Consider the following 10,387-nt stretch of genomic DNA (forward strand, 5'->3'; position numbering starts at 1 on the left):
TCCCCTCACATGTTTTCATTAACCCATTGCTGCAATATTTTTTTTTATTAGTAACATCTGGTAGAAAACCATAGGGTCATTTATTTCCTAAACATTTATTTAGTTTCTAGTTTGTGTAAAGGACTGTTTTGGTACTTAGAGGAAGGCAGTGATTGTGAATATGAGAGGCAATCATGTAATAAGTACTTTAAATACATGATCCCTAACTATGGCAATAGTTTTATTATTATTATTATTACTTATTTTTTTGGGAATAGTTTTAAAAGGAAGAAATTATAATCTCCTGGAAACTATAGCTCTGTTTAATCAAGTACTTAAATATCACAGAGCTTGTAAATAACAGAGTATTTTAAAAGTTGTATTTCGACATTAAGGATTGAATTCTTTTCATTGAAAAACACTTAGGACAGTGCTGTAAAAGTATGGTCTAGTTTGCACATAGCTAAAGGGGATGGACCTGAATGCTGAAGGTCTAAGAAGTTCCACTAGCCTTTTTTTCTAAGCCACTTTGCACCCTCCTCTGGTTGCTTACCATATATCATAGAATATAATACACCAGATAGTAAGATGAATTATTATTTTCCTTAAGTCTGGGAAAGAGAACACAAACATTGCTAATTAAAGTATGACATTTCATCAGTTGAGATTCATCAACTGAAATTTTATAGATGTTAAAACATTAAAAAAATTAGACATTTAAAAAAATAAGCTTTCAGAGATTTCTAATTTGTCAAAATATTTAAAAAAGTGATATTACATTCTATGACATACGGTGAATTTATTTTCCGTGGTCAATGCTAGTGTGCTATTCTACACTTCAGTCAACTAACACGTTTGCATATTGCTTTTTAAATGGTCCTAGGAAGTTTCAGGGCTCTGGGTTGCGCATTAGTAACTCGATAGTAAAGCCCTTAGCTCTTAACTCATTTCTTTGTTCTCCTCCCTACCCCCATTTGCGCACCTCCCTTCCCCGTCCCCTCCCCTGCGCTTTTCCACAATCTATCTATGCAGAGATCACCATCTAGGAGTAAACCTAAATTTCTTCTAATCTTAAAATTGCATTGATTGAAGACAGAACATAGATTTAGTTACATTTTGGGGGATGTGCTGTGGAAAAACATTATATATTAACTATACGCTGGGTCTTCTTAAGACCCGCCCCTGAAGAAACATTAAAATTGGGTGGAGTAGGGAAGGGAGGGAGGAGGCGGAGAGGGGATGTGCGTTTCAGGATACAGGAAATACGGTAAGCGCGAAACCCAGAGGAAGCTCTGTGCCTGGAAGGGACCCGCCGCCATCTCAGGTCTCGGCCTCGCCGGGCCCACTGGAGAGAGCTGACGCCCAGTCCTATAATCCTTATGGGGGACCAACCTTGTGCCTCCGGGAGATCCACGCTCCCTCCTGGAAACACGCGGGAAACCAGGCCTCCAAAAAAGCGCTGCCTCCTAGCACCACGGTGGGATTATCCGGAAGGAACTCCCAACGGAGGTAGTAACCCTCTCCCCTCCGCACCTTCTCCTGCATCACCCGGACTGAAGTCGCACCCTCCTCCTCCGGAGAAGTAGTAGAATATACTTCTCACATCGCAAACCAGGTCAGATTTTTTTCTTTCTCATCTTGGACATCCAGGCTCCCTGCAACTTAATTATGCAATTTCCCAGATCTCTTTCCTCTTTTTTCTATTCTTATCACGATTTCAAAATTGAAAAACAAAAATGGAGGCATTAAATAGCTCTTTCACAAAATATGGTTGGATGAAATTATGGATATTGACGTTAAGTAATATATTTTTAATATATTAGTTAATATATTAAATGTGATAAATGTGGTTACAGTTTTAAGAAATAGGTTTAAATCTTTTGATATGCTTAAAAGTAATTCAGTGGGGACGAAATGGGGATTTCAAATAAAATGTTCATGAGTTGATCATAACTGAGTGATATATACGTGGAGATTCATTATACTGTTCTCACTACTTTTGTGTATATTTGAAAGTTTTCCATTAAAAAAATCCTTGATTCAAGATCAACGATGTAGGAAAGGCCTCATTCCTATGCTAGCAAGCCTAATTCCTGTGCTTTCAGAGGGTATTCTAAAGTGAGTCTCAGGAGTGTGTGTTTCTCTGTGAGTGGCAGGAAAATTAGTAAATAAAAAAATAAAAAAGTTACAATGTGGCAAGTCAAACCCAAGTGCCATAATGTTTGCTTGTCCAGGGTATGCAGGGATCACTCAGGATGGATAAAATCATTCTGCCTGATAGTAATCATGACCCATCAAAAAGGAAAGGGGAACTTTGGGTGGGCCTTAAAGGGTGAGTGACATCTGTCTTGTGGAAGGGTAGAGATTGGTTTTCAGGCCTGGTGTTTACGGGACAAAAGCTCCAAAGCAGGCTACCATGAAAAACTTGAGTATAACTGAATCTTGGAGAAGGACTTGGAGGTGCATGGAACTTAAATGTTATGCTTAGGATATGTAGTTTAATCTGAAATCAATGGTAACTATTGAATATTTTCAATCAAGTGATGTATTTTAGGAGTCCAGTTTTTACTATCAGAGAAACAGCCTTCTATTTAGATGACCTTCTAGAATGCAAAAAAAGAAGACCAAATCTGACCCAAGCCTCATAGATCCTTAAAATCCAAGGAAACAGGGCATCCTTTCTTCATTCATGCAATAAACCTCTATGGAGCCCTTGCAAAGGACTAGGCATTGTGCTGGGAGCTGTAGGAAATGGATGAGTCTATGATTTTAATTTGCAGTAGACCTCTTTTAATATTATCCATAGTGTTTTACAGGAATATATGAGAAATGGGAGCATAGTGGAGCATAAGGACTTGAGGAAGCTAGGGGAAAGAGATGGACAATAACAGAGGAAATCATTTTATCTTATTTTTACTATTTTTCAGTCTCAGAGGGATTGGAGAATGACTCCATTTCCTTGGTATATTCATAAAATGGTTCACCCAGTGAGGACAATGAAGATTATGGACACTGCTGCCCTGCTTTTTCTGATGTCCTGCACCAGGTAATTGTGTTTTTTGTTTTTTTTTTTCAATTTTTATTTATTTATGATAGTCACAGAGAGAGAGAGAGAGAGGCAGAGACATAGGCCGAGGGAGAAGCAGGCTCCATGCACCGGGAGCCCGATGTGGGATTCGATCCCGGGTCTCCAGTATCGCGCCCTGGCCCAAAGGCAGGCGCCAAACCGCTGCGCCACCCAGGGATCCCGGTAATTGTGTTTTTTAAAGTAATATATTTACTGAAACTTATTAAGGGAGGAAGAGGAATAAGAGTTGTAAAACAGCCAAACAAAAAGTAAAGCTAGCACCAAATGGTAAAATTGAAACTATTTTCTACATTATATGAAACCATATATATCATATAATAATAATGTAATTTATAGGCTGCTTTGTTAGGTTCACTCCTAATTACCTTATAGTTTTTGTTGTTACTGTGAAATGCATCATTTAAACCACACTTTCTGATTTTTGCTCATAAAAGGGAACATGATTGTTATTTTTACATATTGATTTTATGTGCTAGTCTTTCTGAATTGTTTGTTCTGATAACATATAGATTTCCTTGGATTATCTATTAATTATTTTGTGAATAATGTCAGTTTCTTGTACTATATTTATATTTTAGCTTCTCTTACCTGCCAGCTAGGATCTTCAGTACAATGAAAACAGTAGCAGTGATAGAGCATTTTCTTCTCTTGCTTTTGAATTTACAAGGGAATTCTACAAATGTTTCACCACTTTTAGATTTCTCTCTTCAGAATAAGGAAGTTCATTGCTATTTTTAGAATGCTGAGACTTTTTAATTGTGAATAAATATGGAGTTTTTCTCCATTATTCTGAGACTGTAATAATGCAATAAATTACAATAATCAATTTTCTAATACATTTCCTGATTTTGTTTTCAGCATCCTCACGGCTGAATATTTTGTTTTTAAAATTTTTGCTTTAATCTTTATTATTTTCTTTACTTGCTTTATGTTTTGTCTTTTTCTAATTTATATTTTGGACCTTTAGCCTAGTAATTATCAAGTGCCTTTTCTAAAATAAGAATTTATGACTATAAATTTTCATTACATATGACTTTAAAAGAATTTCACAGATTTTTATGTGTAGTATTTTATTGTCATTAGATTGTAATTTTTTTCTGTAATTGTAATCTTAAGATTTCTTTTTTGATTCATGGGCTTAATTTACAAATCAGATTGTGATTTGGGTGGGCCTTAAAGGGTGAGTGACATCTGTCTTGTGGAAGGGTAGAAATTGGTTTTCAGGCCTGGTGTTTACAGGACAAAAGCTCCAAAGCAGGCTACCATGAAAAACTTGAGTATAACTGAATCTTGGAGAAGGACTTGGAAAGAGATCTGGGAAATTCTTTTTTGTTTCTTAAATTCCACATACGAGTGAAATCAAGTGGAATTTGTCTTTCTCTGACTGACTTATATCACTTATATCACTTTGCATAATAGACTCTAGCTCCATCTATATTGTTATAAAAGGCAAGATTTTTGATAGCTGAGTAATATTCCATTATATGTATACACATCACATCTTCTTTATCCATTCATGCATATCCATTCATGGACATTTGGGCTCTTTCTGTAGTTTGTCTATTGTTGATAATGCTACTATAAACATTCGGGTGCATGTACCTCTTCGAATCTGAATCTGTATTTTTGTATCCTTTGGTTAGATATCTAGTGTAATTACAGGATTGTAGGGTAGTTCTATTTTTAACTTTTTGAGGAAGGTCCATGCTGTTTTCCAGGGTGAATGTTACAGTTTGCATTCCCACCAACAGTGTAGGAGGGTTCCCCTTGCTCTTCATCCTCACCAACACCTGTTTTCTGTGTTGTTCATTTTAGCCATTCTGACAGTTATGAGATGGTATGTCATTGTGGTTGTGATTTGTATTTCCCTGATGATGAGTGATATTGAATATCTTTTCATGTATCTGTTAGTTATTTGTATGTCTTCTTTGGAGAAATACCTGTGCATATCTTTTTCCCATTTCTTAACTGAATCATTTATTTTTTGAGTGTTGAGTTTGATAAGTTCTTTATGGATTTTGGATAATAGTACTTTATCTGATAAGTCATTGCAAATATCTTCTCCCATTCCATAGGCTGCTTTTTAGTTTTGTCAACTGTTTCCTTCGCTGTGCAGAAGCTTCTTACCTTGATGAGGTCCCAATAGTTCATTTTTTCTTTTGTTTCCTTCGCTTCTGGAGACGTGTCTAGTAAGAAGTTGCTGCAGCCAAAGTCATGGAAGTTGCTGCCTGTGTTCTCCTCTAGGATTTTGATAGATTCCTGTCTCACATTTAGGTATTTAATCCATTTTGAACTTATTTTTGTGTATGGTGTAAGAAAGTGGTCCAGTTTCATTCTTCTGCATGTTGCTGTTCAGTTTTCTGAACACCATTTATTGGAGAGACTCTCTTTTTCCCACTGTATCTTCTTTCCTGCTTTGTCAAAGATTAGTTGATCATATAGTTGTGTTTCCATTTCTAGTTTTCTATTCTGTTCCATTGATCTGTGTGTCTGTTTCTGTGCCAGTACCAATACTCTCTTGATGACTACAGCTTCGTAATAAACTTTGACGTCTGGAATCATGATGTCTCTAGCTTTGCTTTTCTTTTTGTTCAGGGTTGTTTTGGTTATTTGGGGTCTTTTGTGGTTCTATATATATTGCAGAATTGCTTGTTCTTGGCTCTGTGAAAAATTCTGGTAGTATTTTGATAGGGATTGCATTAAAAATGTAGGTTGCTTTGGGTAGTATAGACATTTTAACAATATTTATTCTTCCACTCTGAGCATGGAATGTTTTTCCATTCCTTTGTGTTCCCTTCAATTTCTTTCATAAGTATTATATCATTTTCAGCATACAGAACACTTACCTCTGGTTATGTTTATTTCTAGGGATCTTACGGTTTTTGATGTAATTGCAAATGGGACCGATGCCTTGATGTTGGTACATTTTTTATTACTGATTCAGTTTCCTTGCTGGTTATGGGTCTGTTTAAATTTTCATATTCTTCCTGTTTCAGTTTTGATAGTTTGTATGTTTCTAGGAATTTTTCCATTTCTATCAGATTGCCCATTTGTTGGCATATAACTTGTCATAATATTCTCCTAGTAATTATTTGTAATTTTGTGGTGTTCATTGTGATCTCTCCTCTTTGATTTGTGACTTTATTTGGTCATTTCTCTTCTTTTTGATAAGTCTTGTTAGGGGTTTATCAATTGTCTTAATTCTTTTGAAGAACCAGCTCTTAGTTTCATTGATCTGTTCTACTGTGGGTTTTTTTTTTTCTGTTTCTATATCATTTATTTCTTCTCTTATCTTTATTATTTCTCTAATTCTGCTGGCCTTGGGCTTTATTTGCTATTTCTTTTCTAGCTCCTTTAGGTGTAAGGTTAGGTTGTGTATTTGAGACTTTTCTTGCATCTTGAGGTACGCCTGTATTGCAATATACTTCCCTCTTAGGACTGCCTTCATTGTATCTCAAAGGTTTTGAACTGTTGTGTTTTTTTTTTTCATTTGTTTCCATGTAGTTTTTAAGATTTCCTCTTTATTTTTTAAAAATATTTTATCCATTCATTCATGAGAGACACAGAGAGAAAGAGAGAGGCAGAGACATAGGCAGAGGGAGAGCAGGCTTCATTGCAGGGAGCCTGATGTGGGACCCGATCCCAGGACTTGGGGATCATGTCCTGAGCCAAAGGCAGACGCTCAGGACATCCCAAGATTTCCTCTTTAATTTCCTGGTTAACCCATTCATTTTTTAGTAAGATGTTCTTTTACCTCCATGAATTTGGGGTCTTTCCAAATTTTTTCTTGTCGTTGACTTCAACTTTTGTAGAATTGTGGTCTGTTATGCGTGGTGTGATCTCAGTATTTTTGTACTTGTTGAGGCCTAATTTGTGACCCAGTATGTTATCTATTTTGGAGAATGTTCTCTGTGCACTTGAAAAGAATGTGTATTCTGCTGTTTTTGGATGAAGTGTTCTGAATATATCTGTGTAGTCCATCTGGTCCAGTGTGTATTTCAAAGCCATTGTTTCCTTTTTGATTTTCTGCCTAGATAATCTGTCCATTCTTCTAAGTGGGATATTAAAGTCGCCTAGTATTATTGTATTATTATCAATGTGTTTGTTTATGTTTGTCATTAATTGATTTATATATTTGGGTCCCATTTTGGGGACATAAATATTTACAATTGTTAGAAATTGTTGTTGGATAGATCCTTTAATTATGATATTATGCACTTCTTCATCTCTTCTTAGAGTCTGGTTAAAATCTAGTTTCCTGATATATGTATTGCCACTCTGGCTTTCTTTTGACGTCCATTATGATAAATGTTCTCCACCTTCTCACTTTCAACCTGCAGGTATCTTTAGGTCTAAAATGAATCTCTTGTAAGCAGCATATAGATGGGTCTTGTTTTTTTATCCTTTCTGATACCCTATATCTTTTGATTGGAGCATTTAGTCCATTTACATTCAGACTGATTATTGATAGATATGAATTTAGTGCCATTGTATTACCCATAAAGTTGGTATTTCTGGAGATTTTCTCTGTTCCTTTCTAGTCTTTGTTGCTTTTGGTCTTTTTTTCTCTACTAAAACAATCCCCCTTAAAATTTCTTGCATGGCTGGTTCAGTGGTCATGAACTCCTTTAGTTTTTGTAGGTCTGGGAAACTCTTTACCTCTAGTTCTGTGCTGAATGGCAGCCTTGCTGGATAAAGAATTCTTGGCTGCATACTTTTCCCATTCAGCACATTGAACATATCATGAATGTTAAAATTTCTTGCATGGCTGGTTCAGTGGTCTTGAACTCCTTTAGTTTTTGTAGGTCTGGGAAACTCTTTACCTCTAGTTCTGTGCTGAATGGCAGCCTTGCTGGATAAAGAATTCTTGGCTGCATACTTTTCCCATTCAGCACATTGAACATATCATGACACTGTCTTCTGGCCTGTGGAAGTTTCTGTGGAGCGATCTGATGCAAACCTGATTTGTCTTCTCTTCTTGTAGGTTAAGGAATTTTTTTCCCTTGCCGCTTTTGGGATTTTTTCCTTATCTATGAATTTTTTAAAAGATTGTATTTATTCATGAGAGGCACACAGAGAGAAAGGCAGAGACACAGGCAGAGGGAAAAAAGCAGGCTCCATGCAGGGAGCCCAATGTGGGACCTGATCCTGGCTCACCAGGATCATGCCCTGAGCCAAAGGCAGATGCCCAACTGCTGAGCCACCCAGGCATCCCTCCTTATCTGTGTATATTGTAAATTTCACCATATGTTATATCTTGGTGTTGGCTTGTTTTTGTTGATTTTGATGGGAGTTCTTTATGTCTTCTGGATTTCAGTGTTTGTTGTTATCCAGATTAAGGAAGTTTTCAGCTATAATTCTCTCAAATAAACCTTCTGCCCCTTTTTCCCTCTCTTCTTCTTCTGAGACTCCTATGATACAAATGTTATTACACTTTATGAGGTCACTGAATTCCCTGCGTCTACATTTGTAATCCAGTGTTTTTCTTTCCTGCTTCCTTTCAACTTCATTATTTTCCATAATTTTATCTCATATGACTGATTCATCCTTAGCTTCTTCCATCCTTGTGGTCATTACCTCCAGTTGGTTGTTCTTCTTGGTTCTAGCTTTTTTTTTCTGCCTGACTAGTTAGTAGATATTTGATCTGTGCAGTAATGTACTCCCTGGTATTTTCTATGCTTTTCTCAAGTCCAGTTAGTATCCTTAAGATTGTTGTTTTAAATTCTTGTTCAGGCATATTACTAATATTATATATTACATGTAACTGTTTTAATTGGATTACTGGCCATTACCTCTTGGTCTTTCTTGTGGGATGGATTCCTCTGTCTTGATGTTTTGTTTATAACCCTGTCTTCTGTGTGTTCAGAAATCCTGTTATGTTTCCTGCTCCTGAGAGCAATGGCTAAATTAAGAAGAGGTCACATACCATCCAGGGCTTGGTGCTTCAGTAAGTTTTTTGGTGTATGTTGTGTGCACTCTGCTGTGTGTTTCCACTGCTCCTTCTCTTAGGTCAATCATCTGCAGAGTTTTTCCTTGTCTGCATTTTGTCTATGTGGGGGGATGGTGTGTGTTTGGACATTGGACATTGTATGGAGGGTTTTAACTAGGTGTGTTTTGGTGTGCTTTTTGGAAAAGGCTGGATCCTATTTCCCTTAGAGCTAAAGATTTGCAGTACTCTATGATCAGTACACTTTGTGCAAGGGGTTTGTGCTGGTCTTCTGGGGGAGGGGCATGCTGCACTGGTTCTCAGGGTGGATTTGGCTTAGTGCAGATGCACCTATAGGGTGCAGTGGGGCAGGGATTGTTGTAAGCAGCTTCACCTTCCACTGGGGATGCTGTTTTATTCACTGAAATATGTCTATGCTGATGGGTGAGGGAGAAATGGCCTCACCCCACTCTCTTGTCCCCGTAGAGGGAAGTTGGTGCCGTCTGCTGTTCAGGAAGCCCTCACAGAAGAGCCAACTATCTCCCTCTGTGTCTCAGGATTCCATCAGAACCCTGTCTGTGTCTGTGCCATCTACCTGCCTGGCAGCACAGTGTTTCTGTGTTTTATCTCAGGGGTGAAGCTGGGTTTCAAAACTCCAATTTTAGGAACTGGGTATAATGCAAACCTACATTGATTCTCTGGGGGAGGGTCTTGCTGCACTGTGGTTGGTGTCAGTTTGTCCCAGAAAAGCAGCTGCATGAATGTACAGGGGCTCGGAATTTATGGTAAAGCTCAGCCAAAAGCTGTCATCCAGGATAGCTGTCTTCAGCACTTTCCTCTGCTGATATGTTAATTAACAGTGCAGCCCAATGGTGCCCATCATCTGTTTCATGCCCTCTCAGGATATGCCACCTCTCCCAAATGCACTCCAAAAAGGGGAACTGTCTCTCCAGGTGCAACCAAGGGTCTCCTCAGACCATGCTGTCCACTCTCAGGACTCTGCCCTCCTTCCCCAGATGAGCACAGTTATGCCCACATGGTATGACCCCAGTGATGGTGCATACTTCTAGAACTTTAGACTTTGAGCTCCACTGCTTGTAAAAACTTTACAATAAGCAGCCCCTCTCCTTTCCCTAGTCAGTGGTTTTGGGGAAGTGCTTTCCTTATGTAATCCCCTTCATGTTGGTTTCTCTCTCTTTCTTTCTCTGTTCCTTGATCCTCTCTCCATGATAAGGCTTCCCTCCACTCCGAAGAACCTCTAGTTCTTTTCTCCCCCAACTTAACTGTCTGCAGCTCCTGCCTTCCATGATGTGGCTGTTTTTCTCCTTCTAGATGTGCAGTTTGTTCTCTTAGTCCTCAGATTGATTTCTTACATGTTTAGAATGATTTCTTAT

General features: G+C 37.8%; 1 protein-coding gene across 1 annotated transcript; it reads left to right on the top strand.

Annotated features, from left to right (window-relative positions):
- The first annotated feature begins 1,235 nt into the window (after positions 1-1,235).
- NBDY (negative regulator of P-body association) lies at positions 1,236-9,003 on the top strand. The gene is made up of 3 exons (XM_038587546.1): positions 1,236-1,594; positions 2,907-3,025; positions 8,934-9,003. Exon 1 carries the CDS (start codon positions 1,359-1,361, stop codon positions 1,563-1,565), a length of 207 nt encoding a protein of 68 aa, XP_038443474.1. The 5' UTR covers positions 1,236-1,358; the 3' UTR covers positions 1,566-1,594; positions 2,907-3,025; positions 8,934-9,003.
- Positions 9,004-10,387: the final 1,384 nt, after the last annotated feature.

The sequence above is a fragment of the Canis lupus genome, chromosome X, assembly GCF_011100685.1.
Source record: "Canis lupus familiaris isolate Mischka breed German Shepherd chromosome X, alternate assembly UU_Cfam_GSD_1.0, whole genome shotgun sequence".
In the NCBI taxonomy this organism is placed as follows: domain Eukaryota; kingdom Metazoa; phylum Chordata; class Mammalia; order Carnivora; family Canidae; genus Canis; species Canis lupus.

Bases quoted from the DNA above. Each gene is read 5' to 3' on its own strand.
- NBDY (XM_038587546.1), top strand. From the start codon at position 1,359: ATGGGGGACCAACCTTGTGCCTCCGGGAGATCCACGCTCCCTCCTGGA.